Source organism: Mytilus galloprovincialis, chromosome 4 (assembly GCF_965363235.1).
Source record: "Mytilus galloprovincialis chromosome 4, xbMytGall1.hap1.1, whole genome shotgun sequence".
In the NCBI taxonomy this organism is placed as follows: Eukaryota; Metazoa; Mollusca; class Bivalvia; order Mytilida; family Mytilidae; genus Mytilus; species Mytilus galloprovincialis.
The window spans coordinates 19,899,211-19,919,136 of record NC_134841.1 but is presented as its reverse complement, the minus strand read 5'-3'; the positions used below and the strand labels follow the sequence as shown (position 1 = coordinate 19,919,136).

At 31.4% G+C, this 19,926-nt stretch overlaps 1 protein-coding gene across 1 annotated transcript in view; it reads left to right on the top strand.

Annotated features, from left to right (window-relative positions):
* The first annotated feature begins 2,147 nt into the window (after positions 1-2,147).
* Positions 2,148-19,926, top strand: part of LOC143071576 (neuronal acetylcholine receptor subunit alpha-10-like) — a 32,975-nt gene continuing 15,196 nt past the window's right edge. The window contains exon 1 of the mRNA XM_076245974.1: positions 2,148-2,484. Coding sequence (XP_076102089.1) covers positions 2,430-2,484 — 55 coding nt within the window. The 5' untranslated portion in view covers positions 2,148-2,429. The remainder of the gene's footprint in view (positions 2,485-19,926) is intronic.

The window sequence follows — 19,926 nt, the reverse complement described above, 5'->3', positions numbered from 1 at the left end:
TAATCCCGTACAGCAAACCGCACGACAAGGATTCTACTGCCGGTCTGAAGGACACATGTACTGTCCATATTTCAATTCCAAAGTCCCTAATGCGGTTAACATTGATATTTAAGGGTCAAAGATTGAAAGTGTTGAACCATTTCACTCGACAAGTTCTTTGTCATCCCTGGATGAATTCAATAATGCATGATCAGAAAAATTCGCAATCAGCATCAAAACAGACCTAAATGTTACCATATTTTATCGATAAATGAAAATGTATAGCTAAATTGGACAATTTGCTCAGTGATGAGACTCCTGGACACACCCAAGTAAAAAAAAACTATTTTAATTACAGTGTAAATAAGGACAGTTTGATACGGTCCTAATTTACGATTAAACTATGTCAAACAAGAAATCAGAAATTGTGAAGGTACGGTGTAGAACGAACGTAAGACAACCAACCCAACACCGAATCGACGCATATTTTTACCAACTCGTCCCTCTCTTATCTATCAACTTGCTCCAATTAAGACAAAGGTATACATCTCGTTTAATATAGTCCTGCCAACTCGACCCACTTATGAAAAAAGATTTTAAAAAAAATCCCCGTGAACAAAATTCTGCCAACTCGCCACACTGATGAAATTGGTAAAATATCGATGGATCTAGTCTTACAAACTTGCCCAAATTATGAAAAAGAGTAAAACATCGATAAACACATGTATTTTTCATGTAACTCGCACCCACTTATGAAAAGTAGTTAAATCTACTCAATCTCCACAGCTGTACTGCTGAAATAACAATAGAAAAAATACCTTTAGTATTGTTTTTAAAAGTAGAAAATGCGTATATATGATTTAAAACATTTAATAAATAAAGTTATGAAAAAAAATATTCTATTCCCATCAATTAATAGAATTAAGAAGATGTGGTATGAGTGCAAATGAGACGACTCCTCATACATGTAACAATATGTAAAACGTAAACAATAATATGTAAAAGTACGCGTTTCACACCGAACAAATGTAAGTCAAGAATATCTGGTTTCCTTAGAGGGTTTTCTAGTTTGTCTGTTTAGTTTATCTTTAATGTTTCAGACTCTGGCCAATTAAAATCTGGTGCATTGCATAAAATTTTATATTGGAAGACTGTATGTCATTTGTTTTGTACACAAATCGTTGCCAAATAATGGAATATTATGCGACTGTCATACCACTGAAATGTTTGGCTCCCTATAAAACCCGGTTTAATCCACCATTAAGTACATAAGAAAAATGCGTGTACCATGCAAGGAATATGACATTCGTTATCATTTCGTTTGATGTGTTTGAACTTTCGATTTTACCATTTGATTTGAAAATTTACGTTTTGTATTATATCTTGGAGTTCGGTATTTTTTTATTTTACTTTTTACCTCGTCTTGTCGTTTGATTATTTGTTCTATTGAATTTCTTTCATTTCCCAACATTTATTCTGTTTTTCCTGCATAAAAAAAAAGTTGTTTTAAGCATCTGATTTCTGGAAGAGATATTACAAACTTAATTAGGCATCAGAAAAACTACGCTCATTCCATTTCAACAAACAACTGATGTATTGCAGAAAATGATTGAGTTAATGCTGAAAGTTCAGAAGCACATATTTTTGTAAATATTCATGACGAATAAAAATAGTTGACCTTGCAAAAAATGCTGTTTTCTTTTCGATGGATGACACACTTTTGAAAGAAATCTAATGAACATGGAACAAACATTAAGTATATCTACATTTTCATTACAAAATAGAATATCAGATTCATTAGAAATTAAAAAAAAAAGAAGAAAGTTTGCATTTCTGGGGTGTGTCACTCTTGTGTGGTTAAGTTATAAAACAAATCATACATTATTCTTTATGTTTGTAACTTTAATTTTCACACATCGAAAATACTGACTATCAAACAAATATATTAGCGCAGGGATAACGGAAGGTTATACGGCATTTAAAAAATATTGTGTTATTGGTAATTGATCACAGCTTTCAAATAATTCAATAGAAAGTAGAAAATATACTCATACCTTTGATGAAAAGCTGTGTAACTAATTGTGATGGAAATTGATTAGAAATTGAAGAAAACTGCGAAATAAATATAGATATAAATAGGTTTTTAGAAATATTACCACCATCGATTTTCTATTACAAAGCGAAAAAAAGAGAGTATAGTTTGTTAATGGCCACTTGGAGTTAAACATCAACTGAAGACGTAATATCAAAAATATTGGATCGAAGGCTTTATTACAATGGTGAATATGTACTTTATAGAATACTACTCTGTCAGTATTATCTTTGATTGTCTTCAGATTGATAAAGACAATTGAAATTCAACTAACGAAGCTGTCGTGACGACATCTAATAATCCACAAAAGTTGATTGTGTTTGGAAAATGCAGATATAATAGAAAGATAAATGACACAATGGACACATATCAGGTGACAAGTTTTGTCTTCATTCTTCAATGTTCAGTATTTGGTAAGTAATATTTTGTGTATTTACACATATCTTTATTAATTAAATGCTCTAGCTAATATCATCATATGCTGGAAGTTATAAGATTACAGCTAATGAAATCTGTATCTTTCTGAGATATTTGTTAAAGTTACACATTATCTCAGTTAACATGATGTTTTCAAATACTAGTAATTATATTTTGCAACTATAGAATGTAGCGGGGGTCAAAAATGTTTGTCTCCTTTCTTTTTATTTCAATCTCTTTATCTTTTGTTTTGTTGTTATCACCGTACATGTATTAGTAAATAATCTAACATAGTTTATAGAAAACGTTAATTAATGAGGAGTATTATTTCCAAAGAATGAGGAACGAAATAAATGTATATACATGTATAATATCTGAGTCTAGTACATGTAAATGAACCCACAACACTTGGTGGATGTCTGAAAGATATGTCATAATATTGTTTGAAGTAATAGTATTTCTTTTCATTAAGTCACTAACAAGAAACTCCTTTCTACATGCCGGTGTGCCTGCCACAAGATGTCCCCCTTTTTATGATGGTGTGCTTGTTTCAAGCTAGAAACCTTGCAAGTGATTTTCATTTTTTGTAACCCCTATCTCATGTAGGTATGGCTGTCAGAATTCATTTCCCTCGCCAATGGTTGTTTATTTTTCCTTTGACCCTCTTCTCATGCTAACAGGTTTGACCCAAGTGCGGAACATCACCAGTTATTATCTTTTGTTTAACCCTGCCGTATCATGGTGTGCCTATCCCAAAGCAATATATGGACATTTTAATTTTATTACTATATTATTATAATACTGTCAATAATTGCTGGTGGACTGTAGACGGTGGTATAAATAAAGGCAACAGTAGTATACTGTTGTTAAAAAGTCATCAATCGATTGAGAGGAAACAAATCCGGGTTACAAACTTAACCCGAGGTAACCACATCAAATAAAAGAGGAAAACAAAGGAACGACAGAAACAGTACTGAGGTGCAACAAAAACAAACACCAGTTGAACAAACATTGTCTACACAAGAAACTACATGTACCAAGTATGGAAAATGACAGTTGTTATCAAATCGTTTGAATTGTTTGAGCTTTTGATCTTGGAATTTCTGTTTTGAGTTTTCATCAGAGTTCAGTATTATGTGAATGTACATACAGTATATATATATATAATAATATTTTTAAATTTACAAACTACATTTCACATCAAATAATAACAGTTCGTTAAAATATTGTCACTAGCGCTTTCATGCCTTCTGGCAATCTTCAGGCGACGTTTTAACAATGTCCTTGATGACACTGCCGTTGGTAACGTTTATTACGTTACAATAACGGCAAGGGGAGATAAATCAAACGTGTTTACGTGGATCCGTTTAATTTTGGCTGAAAGTCCTTTATAAAGTGTGCTTCCTTTGCCAGTCTTTTATATTTGTTCGATTCGTTCATTTTATAGAACGGATATACGGCAAATTTTCCACTACTGCACGTTTCGAAATGTTCGCTCACATCTTGCATTCGTGTGGATGGATCTCGTATCTGTTGTCTGTGAACACGAACTCTTTGACAAATTGAATTACCAGTCTGTCCGATGTACCATTCCTTGCAAGTGCTGCATACAATACAGTAAATAAGGTTTACCTTTTGCAATTCATGTCTGCATTTGGAACAATGGTTTTGGCCGTTTTTAAATGTTATTTGCGGGCCGGTTGCCATATATTCGCAAAGACCACATCTAGGGTCATTACATTTTGAAACGTTGTATTGTATTCCATTTGGGTCATAAAACTTAGCCCTTGTTAAAATCTTTTTAAGATTTAAAGGCTGTCTTTTACTTTTCAGGATTTTTTCTGTAGGGAAAAGCTTTTTTAATTTTTTCGTTTTTTGTAAAACTGGCAAATTTGCTTTTATGACGTTGAATATGTCAGGATTGTACGGGTTATGAGTGCTAACAAACGGGATAAGTTCTGTATTTCTCTCTTTACGTGCTGTGGAACTGAGTTCCGTCATTGGTATTGCTTTTGCCTTTTCTATTCCCTTTTCTATTAGTGGGTTTGGATAGTTTTGTTCTTTCAAAAACACCTTTAGTTCATTCAAACGTAATTCCTTCGTGAAATCATCACTCACAATTGTACATACACGTCGTGCTAGACAAAACGGGATGTTTCTTTTCGTATGTGAAGGATGACATGAATGAAAATTCAGGTATTGGTGGGTGTCCGTCTTCTTATAATATATATCTGTGGTTAAGGTTGTTCCATTCTTTAATATTGAAATATCTGTACACCGTGTTTATTTACTTTTGCTATATATATATATATATATATATATATATATATATATATATATATATATATATATATAGAAACGAACTATTTGATAACTGTTATATACCTGCTTTGGTACGTGCAAATTTAAGAAATTAGAGATTCATATACCAAGTTTATCAACATTGCACTTGAATTGTGATTTATAGGTTCTATGGCTCAAAACATTTTCAAAATTGCAGAATCTCCGGCATGCAAAGTTGACCTCATCTGTTACTCTTAAAGTTCTCCATATTGAATGTTTCGATGAAAGTTTAGCAAAACATTGTTAATTATCCAATTTTAGATGGTGACGTTCCCTTGTCACCATCTTATGGTGTTTATATATCTCAACTTGTACGATTCGCTCGTGTATGTAACAATGTATTTGATTTTAGCGAGAGAAATTTATGTATTACTGAAAAATTATTACACCAGGGTTTTCGATATCACAAACTGGTCAAAACATTTACTAAATTTTATCACCGGTATAAGGAAATAATTCGTAAATATAACTCAACATGCAGACATCTTATACGTTCAGGTATTTCACATCCAAAATTTTATGGAAATATTCTTTATAAAGCACAAAAATGTCAGTATTCTCCTCAGAAACTAACAAAACCTTTAAATAGACTTATTAAAAGGGGATATAGTTACGATACTGTTGTCAGGTCATTAAAGATTGCATATTTTGGCTTTAACATTGATTCACTGATAGGGTCTTTGCATCGGAACTAAACACATTTATTTCTAAAAAAACAGTTGTTGGCATGACACGGGTTATGTTCTTCTCATATATTTTATGATAGTATGATACTAAACCCCTAACGGGAGGGATTGTACCTGATATTCATATGATGAAGACATAATCTTTCAATCAGTTTAATTGAGGTCTGGAGCTGGCATGTCAGTTAACTGCTAGTAGTCTGTTGTTATTTATGTATTATTGTCATTTTATTTATTTTCTTTTGTTACATCTTTTGACATTAGACTCGGACTTCTCTTGAACTGAATTTTAATGTGCGTATTGTTATTGTTTTACTTTTCTACATTGGCTAGAGGTATAGGGGGAGGGTTGAGATCTCATAAACATGTTTAACCCCGCCGCAATTTTGTGCCTGTCCCAAGTCAGGAGCCTCTGGCCTTTGTTAGTCTTGTATTATTTTAAATTTTAGTTTCTTGTGTATAATTCGGAGTTTAGTATGACGTCCATTATCACTGTACTATTATGCATATTTTAGGGGCCAGCTGAAGGACACCTACGGGTGCGGGAATTCTCGCTACATTGAAGACCCATTGGTTGCCTTCGGCTGTTGTTTGCTCTATGGTCGGGTGGTTGTCGCTTTGACATATTCACCATTTCCTTTCTCAATTTTATGTACTTAACACAGGTAATAGCTTTCAATCAGATAAATATTTATGTTCTTTTAATTCATAAATAATTTTAGTCTACAACTAGTATAGGCGGTATACTCTTATTTAGCAACTAGATGAAACATTGGCTTTAATCCATTATCATTTCTTGTGTTTTTTCCGATATGGGTCGTAACCAGAATTTGTATAATATAATAGTCGGAAATATTGTGAAGAAAGTAAGTAAGTACATGTCGATCATTTATTATAGTGACATGTGAAGCATAAGCAATATTTAATACTAAAAATACAATAGTTAATTAAATTTACACCCTGCCCGTTGGACCTATAAGTCACTTTAAACTTAATACCCAAAATTTAAATAAGCAATGTGAGATAAATTAATTGAAATATTTGGCAGTGTGTCTTTGATGAAGTGTCAACAAATTAGCAAATGTTTTATTATCAATAAAAGTGCTATCAAATTTCACTGATTCAAAAAAAACAAGTGTATAACATTATCGTAGGCTTTACAAGACAACAAGAAATGTCTTCCATCTTCAAAGGATCCGTCATCGAGGACAGTGCAAAATCGTTCATCAGGAGCCTCATTTATAAATCGCCCATTTTCAATGCGCAAAGGTAGTATATCACAGCGAAATAATGCCATAACTGATCGTTCTTGTTTCTTGATATATAAAAAAGAAGACGTGGTATGATTGCCAATGAGACGTAAAGTTCAGAAGTTTCTGTATTAATACTTTTTGGATGCTAAAGAGGAAAACAAACTTTTTACTAAGAGGGAGGTAAACAATAGCAAAGGAACATCACACTCAGTGAAAATGATAACAGCTTAATGAATATTTATTTTGTGTTAAAAAGAAGAATAATGCGTTGTATTTTTATCTTTACTTATGTAGAATTTGAATAGGCAAAACGTAAATACAATTCAGTTATCCCATAAACTCTCAGATCGTTCGTCTGTCGTTCTGTTTCATCACAACCCAGATTACGGGGAGGGTTTGGTGCCAGCCAACATATTTGATCTCACATGATTAAGTATATGCTGGTCCGCAAACAGGAGCTTTTAATTCAATGATTTGTCGTTTGATGCTGTATATCATATTTGTTTTACGATAATTATTTTGTGCATAATAAAGGTAGCAAATAACAGTAATATATCTATGTTCGAAATTCATAAATCGACTGAGAAAAAAACAAATCCGGTTTACAATAATCAGGTCGTTAGTTTTCATGCTTGAATTTTCATTTCGGGGCCTGTTATTTCTTTATTTACGAAAGGTGCTAGGTGTATCACAGTTTATGTTTCCTGTATTCATTTGTTTTTATTTCGTTTTTTTTTTCTTGCTCTGATCATGACTTGGTTTGCTTATTTCTGTTTTATTTCAGTTCGTCAATATATTATTTTTGAAATTTGTTTGCATTGCATTGATTAATTCCTCATTTTTTTTTAATTTTTCTTTACTTCCATTACCGACTGTTTTTTTTTATTATTATTTTGTTTGCTTGTTATTGAATGATTTTTTTGTTTCTTTACAAATGTTACTCGACTTATTCTATCAGACGAAATGTTCGAAAGCATTCTGTTTTGTTTCAGATTACGTTCCAGATTTGGCTTTTACTGTATTTAAAATATCTAAAATTCATTTTTTTCCAAAAACATTCTTTTTATCCCCGTTTTTTTTTTTTTTTTTTTTTTTTTTTAATTATTACAACTCTCCAGTTTTTAAGATAATCTGTTACCATCTTTTTATAATTCTTGCACGATTTATATCGTTTCAGCTGTAGAAAAAAAACCAAAGACGTCAAACTATTTCATTTTCATCTTAGAAAACACGTAATTCCATTTTCTGAACGAATTAAACACTTCTATTGAAACTTTCATTAAATAATTTTAGCTCTTTCCTACAACTGAATATTTGTCGATCTAACTATTTGTACGATGAAATACTTTGCAGATCAAATCATGCTTTTGCATTTACTATTTGAAAAGAAATAAAAATGTCTTTCACTTGGAAATCCATTTGATTAATTGAATATGAAAAGTAGAAGTATCTAGTTGGCTGTAACACACTGCCAAATAACTTGATGTCTGTAATATACTAATGTTTCTATTTCTTCTGGGGATACAAATTAATCATCAATTAATTCAGTTTATCATCAATCATTTTGATTTGTGGTGAGAATGCACTATGCTTATATGATACTGTCGTGGTATTCAATGATTAGGAAAGATGCTATGTCTGGAATAAGTATTGGATATTGACAGATTAACATGGTGTTTGAGTAAATCGTGTATTAATAGACGTTAAAAAGTATAAAAGACAAAATGCTAGATTAAAAGAATGATCTATAGATTGAAACAAAACGTGATATAACTAAAGGTTAGGATCAAAAGAAGTGGGATGAAGGTTATTCTGTATAAATAAAATAACAGAGAAGGTATTGTCAGATGTTACTGCCATTTAAGGACACAACACTGAACATAAGTTACTACAGTAGTCCATAATCAAATTTTGAAATACATCTTCATATTGAAAATGCTTGAACAACATAATGTCTTGAAAAAAATTTTCATTACTTTGACTGCATCGTCATGCAAACGTTTTATGTTTTTTGCGACTGTTGATCTCCCTTTTCTTCTTGTTTTATTTCTATCGTAACTTTTATAAACATTTTGCTTGATTTAATGTTTTCTATACATCAACTATAAAAACCATTTTGTCATTTTGATTGGATATCTTGACAATTGGAATTGGTTTGATTATATAAATGTCCGTATAGTACAATGTGTGGTATTTATTACGAAAACGAATAAAATAGTATTTGCAGATAATTATTAACAAAAGATTCCACTCTTTTAAAATACAGGTTTAAATGGAATTCGTGTTGATCATTTTACGTTTTTCTTTTTGCATTTTGGGGTCTGTCTTTTGATTGTCTTTTTCTTTCCGTTTTCTTATGCAGTTGTCCTTAGTTTCTACTGTTTTGTTTACATTGTTTACAATCATCATGAATCTTCTGTATACAACCATAAATGTATCGTTAACTTGGAGAGTGCATTACACAATATGAGATTGTCTCTAGTGTAATTCTCAGCTGTCATGAAATAAAGAATGTTATTGAATTATTAATAAATCAAAGTCCGGGATGAATAGCCTTCAAGTTTTGACATCAGATTAGTATTCATGTGTGAAATATTGAAAATATATATCAATCTACACACTTATTTAAATATATATCAATCTACACACTTATTTAAATGAACCTTATGCAACCAGCACTAAATAGTAAAATATGCGGAATTAGTTATGGGTATACCCGCTTTTATTAGATGTTAGAAAATAAATCTTTTAAAAAATGAGAAGATATTGAAGGGTATATTAAATGAAATTATGTAAGTACATATACACGCCAATCCACAAAACAGTGAGGAATATAGATGCAAAATAGAATCGAATCTTTTCGCTTCTCCTGTGGCATCTGTCATGTTGCTTGTGGTGGGGGTATGTAAATAACAATGAAAACGAGAACTAAACGGAATTTAAATTTGTTCAAATGTCATAATTTGATTTAAAAAAATAAAAATAAAGGTAAAACAGAAAAACGGAGGAAATAACCTGAACCCAAAAAGTAGGGAGACTTGGTGCATCGACGAAGTTAACTTCTAATGCTACATTTATGAACGCATTACAATCAAATCAATATGTCACAACCAGGAATGTGAGCAATCAATAAAATATAAACACTTATGAACCGCGTCAACAAACGACAAGTACTGACCATCATATTCCTGAATAAGGACAGTTGTAAACACTTGCAGCGGTTCTAAACGTTTTAATTGTACCAAACATTCACCCTTATCTGAAACAATAGTGTAACATCACAACATAGAAAGGCACACTATAAAATATCAATTGAATCAAAAGACGTAGTAACACAAATGAACTTACATTAAACGAATAAATTTTTTTATGATACAATGTAAATACAAAGTTAAAAAAAACATAAGAGATGAATAATTAAGGAAAAAGTATTATACCACTGTAAAATATTCTAGAACTTGGTACATGTGGGATGAATATCAACAATTAAACTATAAAATTGGTGCTTGGTAAAACTTCGTGTTCTTCATGTACAGGTGCCGGAAGTGTGATGTTCATACAGTATAAAAGAAGAAAGGAAATACTTTTGATGTTCTTAGTACGAATAAGTGATAATTTATAGTAATGTCAAACACTTATAACAGTTGGTATATAAAAGAGATATGAATTAACATTAAATAACAAAAACGCATAACCAATATTATCAACAGATCAAATTAACAAGAAACAGTTTCTGCAAAAAGTAAGTAAAAAATATTGCAATCCAAGTCCAGTCTTTTTTATTTTATTTTTTTCAAACCCGTTTTTCACAAGTAGTATATAGTTTTATCATACCTATAGTCGTTCCATGTACCATCATTGCATACGTTGATGCAATCTTAAAAGCCCTTTTCAATATTTGGTTCGTTCGAGTCGAAGTTGTCATAGGTAACGTGCGTTCCATTAGAAGTCCACACCCAGTTATTTTTATTAATACGGATTCTGCTACCCTGGCCGGAAAAAATAATTTTTTAGTTCAATTATTACATTATCTTTGGAAGTATCGCAAGAATTAGCAAATATGTTCCGAACCATACGAGTATTTCGACCATACGCGTATGGTCATGACCGTATTGGCAATGCAATACATCATGAAATCAACTTAAAACGATGTAAACTTTTCTCAATCAGCTTACATGTCAGCAAACAAAGACAATTAAACCTCTTTTCTAACGAAATTCAATATTCAATATGTGCATTGTAAGTAGCAATCCTTTTTTTAATGACATCATGATAGTACAAACATGTTTAATCTTAATTAAAAGGCCATTATGAACATAGGAGACATACAAATGACTATGTCAAAGACTATGTTTGAAAATGAAATAGTGTTTATCAGTTACACGGCCGATTTTTTCAAAGGAATATGATAGGTGAGCTGTTGTATTATATTACCTAAAATACAAAAGACGTAAATAACTTTAGTGTACACATAAAATAGTTAAATTATGCTTACATTATCCAATTACTCGTGTATGTGGCAAACCTATATAAAATAACAAAAGAAAAAGTAGGAAAGCAAAATTGTAGGTTATGGTCTGCTGACATACAGTTACGATTAACTCTTATAATTATGATAGTAATCCATTTTTTCACAAGGACAGTGTCTTTGGCATGCAAAGTATCAATAATGAGTGGTACTTGTACATATGTAATTTAACATTGATAGGCAATTCTACTACACACGTATAAAATGACAGTAGGGTATCAGTAATCTTTTGGTATGCATTTGTTTGTAAACCGATGTTCTTCCACCATTTTATAGTAATGCATGTAGGTGTGATGCACACATTAGTGAAGCATGTACGGTTACCAATAGCTGATAACATTTAGCTCCTTTGGTCTCCGGGTAGATAATTGTGTTATTGGCAAAAAACATCACTTTTTAATTTTTTTTATATGTAATGGTGATTAACCGAAAGAGATAATACCAAAATAAAAGCAGTATAATCTTGTTAATTTGACCTGTTGATACTCTTTGTTATGACTTTTTGTTATTTAATGTTTACTTGTTCAGGTCAATATTTGGTCTATATACCAGCTTTGATAAGTGTTTGGTATTACTATAAATTTTCCTCGGAGTTAGGTATTATTGGAATTTTTTCACTTCTACGTACAATGAACATCAAAATTATTTTTTTTGTAAAACTATTTCCTTTCGCCATTTAACCTGTTAACAAAATTATTTTATTTACCTGTGTTTATTATTATATACCATAGATCAAATCTATTCGTTCGGTGTATGTTCACTAGTGATAATATGTCTCTTAATTGAGGTAAGCCATTTCAACTGATATTTTGTTGTGTGTCTTTTTATGCTGTGATGTTACACCATTGTTTTAGATAAGGGCGACGGTTGGTGCCTTTAAAAACGTGTATTCCCGCTGCACATGTTTGTACCTGTCCTTAGTCAGGAATCTGATGTTCAGCAGTTGTGGTTTGTTGATGTGGTTCATAAGCATTTCTCGTTTCTCGTTTTTTATCTGACTAGACCGTTGATTTACCCGTTTGAATGGTTTTAAACCAGTCATTTTTGGGGCCCTATATATCTTGCTTTTAGGTGTGAGACAAGGCTACATGTATGTGGTGATGATCGTACTTTGACCTATAATGATTTTTTTTTTTTGGGTAAAAATCGAACGAAACCCCCTGAAACAATTAAACAATAACTTAACTGTAATATGACGCTTTCCGTTCCTTTATTTAGTCAACTATTTGTATCAAAACATTGAAAAAAAATACAATGCCTGCACATGCAAAAATGAGAATTGTGGGTGACAAGAATTGTTTAAAAAAAAAATAACAAACATTGCAAAAAGAGTGGAAGGACACTAAAAGGGATAATTAATTTAAACAATATGTATTCAGATAATCATCACATAACAATATAGTTCACTCGAAATAAACTGACATAATCATCTATAATGAACGAAACACGACAACAAAAAGACCAATAACAGTATACAACACAGCCAATCAAATAATAAAGACCGTGCAAACCGAACATTTGTTAACTGCAATAGAAGCACACGATAGTTGATATATATTTACCTCCAGCGGAACATATCAATGAATTTTCATCTGCATCGTCAATTTTCACAAGAGAAGCACGTTCTTTGCTGCATATCACCTGTTTGTAAATTAATACATACTTCAATAATAGATACGGGTTTGTTTCAAAAGACAAATCAGAAACTTACACAAAAGCGTACTGTGTATTAGACAGCATTTTGATATGAGTGAGATAGTTAAAATTAAGCATACGTTTTTATTCAATTTGGTAAAGTTGACATGTTTTCGTCATATAAGTTGTATATGCTTCCAAAGAAGTGACGTATTTCACTTTACCAACTTAAAATTGAAACGTAAACCTGATATGGTGTTCACTTTCAACTCATATTCGTACATTACTTTAGATACATTAAATTTCAAGTGCTTATATGGTGCAGTAAAATAAAAATTGCGTATCAAACCCAACCCAACAAATTGCTATAATTTGAGTCTACCAACCAGTATTTTAATTAGTCACCAATGATAAGTGTCTGCTTTCATTCCCAGATAGGTACAAAAAATAAAACTCTAAAGGTAAATTGGATTCATTTAATTTACCATGGTGTTGCCAGTTTATCTTCGACTTATGAAATCTGACTTTCTCCTTTGGAACATTTGTACTTTAATTTCGCACATCCTTTTGTGCCATGATTATCAAATTATATTGACAGGCAGCATATAAAGATATTAATTCAACTCGTCGCAATTGTATAAAATAATAGTGTTAATATTAAGTATTGTTTATCATGCGAAATATCGAAATTTCAAAATGTTGAAAAGTTTTCGTTCGGGGTTTCTTGGTTTAAAGGCAGGACACACATATATATCAAAACAAAAATGATGCACTTAATAATATGATGCTGAATTCACACGTAATTCGAATTCGATTTGCATTAAAAGAGGGACGAAAGATACCAGAGGGACAGTCAAACTCATAAATCGAAAAAAACTGACAACGTCATGGCTAAAAATGAAAAGGACAAACAGACAAACAATAGTAAACATGACACAACATAGAAAACTAAAGAATAAATAACACGAACCCCACCAAAAACTGGGGTGATCTCAGGTGCTCCGGAAGGGTAAGCAGATCCTGCTCCACATGTGGCACCCGTCGTGTTGCTTATAGATAACAAATCCGGTAAATAGTCACATTCATGAAAGGGAAGGGGATTGTAGATTCCATTAGGCAGTGCTGAAGTATAAATATGCAGCTATGTACTGTGAGAATGGTACGTACAATTGCTCGGGAGAGATTCAAACACTATATACGGTAAAATAAACCCTAGCTGTAGTAATCGAAAGATTAGAACGAATTTTAACTCATCGTAATTGTACAGTGGAAATGCAAACTGACCAATCTTTATTTTAGCTCGCCGTATTTTATATATTGTCAGAAATCATGTAGTTTGTTCGAAGTGTTTTCGTCCTAAAAAGTTATCGCTGAACGTTACCAGACGATTGTCCAGGTATCTAATGATCAAGATAAACTAATATAGCAAACGCAAAATATCCTTTTTATCTGCAAAGGACTCATTCGTGACGCTCTAGTTAAGAAAAAGATAAAAAGATAAAATAGAGAAAGAAGACCCTAAAAACTTGGACTACTAGTATTTATAACAAAATTGTGCATTTTATGATCAATTAAGAGAAGTTAGTAGTTGAAAATAAAAATGTTGAATTATGAGTCAAACATTTACTATAAACAACAGCTTTATCAATGTCATACACGTTCATTAATTATAACTGTGAAATAAACGAAGATTCTTTTGTCTGAAAATAATCTTTCTGAAAGTTTAATTATTCATGTTAAATGTTGTATTTGTTTTAATATCTAAGTTTTAGCTTTCTGATTCATACAAGTGGAAAATTGAACATAAACACGCCGTTTTAAATTTAGTTCAAATATACATGATTCAAACTGTGCAGCTTCCCCACGCGTTGTTTTGCAGAAGTACTTTTGGTAGAACATTACTTTCAACTTTTTATCCTGCTAAATGTATTTTTAGTTGGCATCACCACGACCTCGGAATTAAATTCTACTTCATGTGGTAACTCGTTCATCATGTCTCTTTTCTAGTTTAGCATTTTTTTTTCTCAAGAGCAGGAACGTAAGTAAGTTAGACATTAAATTTCTGGCGTAAAAAGACGACATGATTAATTTCAGTTATATTGGAAAACCATAAAACTATTGTTTAATTAAGCGAACTTGTGGTTTCACGAATGCACACTAATAATGCTTAATTCCTTAAGGTCACCCTCCATTATACTAATTATATGTCTTTGTAAAACATGATCAATATTAGCTGATTTCTCAGACAACAGTTGACAGCAAAAAAATAAACAGACACACATTTTGTTTTTCCATTTTCAGACAAATACTAGTATATGTGTCTGTTGAGGTTTATGTACAAACTATTAAACACTTATCAAATGATTATATATATTTAGTCAAATGCGTTTTGTTTAAATATACTTTTTCACTTTTTTGGTCTTTCGGAAAATGTTGTTTGTGCTGTTTTTAGACTCTTCTACAACGAAATTTGTTTTACATGCACATGTATAACAATTGCGGTTTTTATCCAACGCAATCATAGGTTTGAACGTAGTTTTCAACTTAGACTCGTTTATATTTTTTCGTTTGGGCCTGTATCATATTTTCCCTCCGGTTTATATGATCCGTTCATCCTATATTGACTCTTAAAATTGAAGAGTCTATCTAAAATGAGGGTACTTTTTCTAAAAATGAGGGTACTTTTTATATGGCCTTCCAAATACTGTTTCGATCCCTAACATCACTGAAGAGAGACATTTATTGTCGAAATCCGGATCTGGTGTACTCAAAAAGTATTGACACCGTATGTTTGTGGCATAACATCGTGGCCACAAGTCATTTTTTTTCTGTTTAGTATTAAATTTATATTTAGATCCATTTTGTTACATCTTGTGATTAATTTTATTTGACAATCGCCAATGGCAGTCAGCAGGGTTAAAGAACATCAGTTGTTCGACCTGTTAGTCAAATGCGTTTTGTTTAAATATACTTTTTCACTTTTTTTGTCTTGAGGAAAATGTTGTTTGTGCTGTTTTTAGACCCTTCTACAACGAAATTTGTTTTACATGCAAATGTATAAAAATTGCGGTTTTTATCCAACGCAATCATAGGTTTGAACGTAGTTTTCAATTTAGACTCGTTTATATTTTTTCGTTTGGGCTTGTATCATATTTTCCCTCCGGTTTATATGATCCGTTCATCCTATATTGACTCTCAAAATTGAAGAGTCTATCTAAAAATGAGGGTACTTTTTATATGGCCTTCAAAATACCGTTTCGATCCCTAACATCACTGAAGAGAGACATTGTCGAAATCCGGATCTGGTGTACTCAAAAAGTATTGACACCGTATGTTTGTGGCATAACATCGTGGCCACAAGTCATTTTTTTCTGTTTAGTGTTAAATTTATATTTAGATCCATTTTGTTACATCTTGTGATTAATTTTATTTGACAATCGCCAATGGCAGTCAGCAGGGTTAAAGAACATCGGTTGTTCGACCTGTTAGTCAAATGCGTTTTGTTTAAATATACTTTTTCACTTTTTTGGTCTTTTGGAAAATGTTGTTTGTGCTGTTTTTAGACCCTTCTACAACGAAATTTGTTTTACATGCACACGTATTAAACTTGCGGTTTTTATTCAACGCAATCATAGGTTTGAACGTAGTTTTCAATTTAGACTCGTTTATATTTTTTCGTTTGGGCCTGTATCATATTTTCCCTCCGGTTCATATGATCCGTTCATCCTATATTGACTCTTAAAATTGAAGAGTCTATTTAAAAATGAGGGTACTTTTCTAAAAATGAGAGTACTTTTTATATGGCCTTCCAAATACCGTTTCGATCCCTAACATCACTGAAGAGACATTTATTGTCGAAACCCGGATCTGGTGTACTTAAAAAATATTGACACCGTATGTTTGTGGCAAAACATCGTGGCCACAAATTAATTTTTTTTTTCTGTTTAGTATTAAATTTATATTTAGATCCATTTTGGTACATCTTGTGATCAATTTTATTTGGCAATCGCCAATGGCAGTCAGCAGGGTTAAAGAACATCAGTTGTTCGACATGTTAGTCAAATGCATTTTGTTTAAATATACTTTTTCACTTATTTGGTCTTTTGGAAAATGTTGTTTGTGCTGTTTTTAGATCCTTCTACAACGAAATTTGTTTTACATGCACACGTATAAAAATTGCGGTTTAATTTTATCCGACGCAATCATAGGTTTGAACGTAGTTTTCAATTGAGACTCGTTTATATATATGTATTATTTGGTAACCCATAATTTTCTTTTGTTAAATAAGACATAATGCATATAATCCAGATGGATAAATTTCTAAAGAAAAACATTTTAGGAAACATTTAATCTGTTTTGCATGTTTATTTCGTAAACATTTGAGACTCTCATCAAAGTGATATTTATATTTACCAATGGAATAGAAAAAGAATGGTCTTCGACATGTCTGTTTTTAAAAGACATGAGGACTTGACTTTGACTGCCTTTTGTGACATAGCTTTTCATAACATACATTAATTTCATTTTATATATGAATGAACAGGTGTATTAGGTAAACAATTACTGGGTTTGTTAATTCAAACAACATCAACTCACATTTTGTACTTTGAAAGATTGCTAGGTAAATGATATTTAACCTCAACTCAAATAAATAACAATATTTCACTAACCCCTATCATAACCATTTCCCTTAAAAGATGATTTAAACCCATTTTGCGTATTGTACTAAAATGAATTGATCAACTGTAAAGATCAGAATTGTTCAGCACATTCGGAGCTGTTAATAAATAATATGACCGAAATAGTTAATTGATTCTTTATAGAAGTTATTGCCATTTGATGAATTTATCCATGTTTGAGGTCGTTATAGTTACAAGGCAAGAATGTTCAAGTCAGCATTGTGCGTGTAGTAAACAGTGTTTACTGACTTTGAAAGAGCAGTTTTCCTCATTTAATATGTATTCAAAATGTACATACAGACTCTTTAGAGACTCTTGGTTTTTTCAATTCTGATGAAATTCTAGACGCAAACAAAGTCCTATTTCGAAAGGGTAATCTAATATAAGAAAGAAATGAATGTATCATGATTATTCTTGTTAGCTGTTTAGGAATAATATTTAACGGCAGTCAATGCTTATAAGTTCAATTAGAAAACTAAAAGTACTATTGACAACAGCCAAGGACAAAGCATTTTAAACCCTTGTACTATTAATAGATATCTAACAATTTTCAAATACATGAGATGCTTTCAACATTAAAAAGCGACCGTTTTGTATGTTAGAAAGATTTGTCCGAGTCTCAACTTGTTATTGACTAAAACAAAGACGTCTGAAGACAGTCATTTAGACCAAATACCTTGTATGTGGTTTAGAATCATTAACAGATAACTTGACGGTTTTCTTATGTCTTCATATCATATTTTGTCTGATGCTAAAGAGGAAGTAAATTCGTTTTCTCATCATTGGAAATCTTAAATGGAATGCTTAAAAGTTTTTTTTAGTCCTACCACATCTTGATTGTTTGAATAGGTATCACAATAATTCTGATGAAGCGCTATAAACTTCATTATTTTCATTTATTTTCAGTCTTTGATTGAATGTAGTAATTCATGTTTCTACCCACTTTGTATGTTTCAACTGAAATAGGCGAGTTCGTTTGGAAAGATGATATTAATTTACAAGTTGACATTCAGTCAATATTGCTAAAACGCTATGTTTGTATTTTTACATTTGTAGGGAGTGGGAATTTAATACGACGAAACCATAGGACTCATTGTGGCATATAATATATCGCTAAGCAAATAACTCAACTCTATAAATATCAGAAGTGTGAGAAGCGCTGTCCTCCTTTTTGAAAGAAGATTTTGTATAACATTAAAGTTTTACATAAGGCTTTCAAACAAATAGTTGCGATGGTTTGGATTGGAAATTATTCATGTGATTCTGGATTTCAGAACTTCAAAGTTTTTCACTATTTGGTAAAGAACACTAATTCTTTGGGTTGAGTAGGCAATATAGGAACTTTTCTATTATCTTAGACTCTGTGTTGTTTTCAAAAATCATTTTGATTATGCAAATCTAAGTAGAATTAATCCAATAAAACACGACGTCATCTTCACCACACAATTAGGGGACAATGAATATTTAGAGGTATGGACATAAACCGTCCTAACCTGCCATACTAAAACATCTCAGGGTAATACTGTTGAGTATAATTTTATGCTTGAGAAATTTACATATACCTATAATCATTATCCAAAATTGAAATTCAAGTTGGTTTTTATATCATAACTTTACATACATAAATTATATATATAATCAGCATTTTAGATCGTTTTGGTTATAAGAACTTTAAATTAAAGAATTTAAGCTGAAAAAAGTCAAACACCATTTGCAGTACCGAACTCTAATGATTTTAAATAATTTTGTTTGTCTTATTATCATAGCAGTTTGACATTGTTTTGGTGCAATAGAATTGTTTTAGAGAATTTTATTGTTACTTTTTAATAAGATGTGTATGCAACTTCGGTCTAATCTATAGTTGATATTCTAACGTAGTTTAGAAGATGATTATTCAGTTAACTATCTGTTTGTTAAAATCACTTTCTTAAGTAATTTCAATTATACGCCTTTTAATTTTCGTTGTAATACAATTGGTTTCACTAACTTACATTGGTCAATCATAGATGGCATCCTGCGATTAATGTCAACTAATCGACGTTTATATTTTTCTGCCAATTGTCTCGTCTCAAAAAATGATAGAGCCTGATCTTAACAGTTCTGCTTTGCCTGACAATCATTTCTCATATCTAATAATACATATTCTTTGCCATACAAGACAAAATTAACAAGTTGTTTGAATAGCTGTATTTATGGAATAGAATCTATAAGACCGTTTCTTAGCCTTCACTAACCATAAACAATATGTAGTTTGTTATCCATCAAAAGTCTGAAAACATACAGAAATCTTCCTTCATCAAATTGTCATGGTTCAATT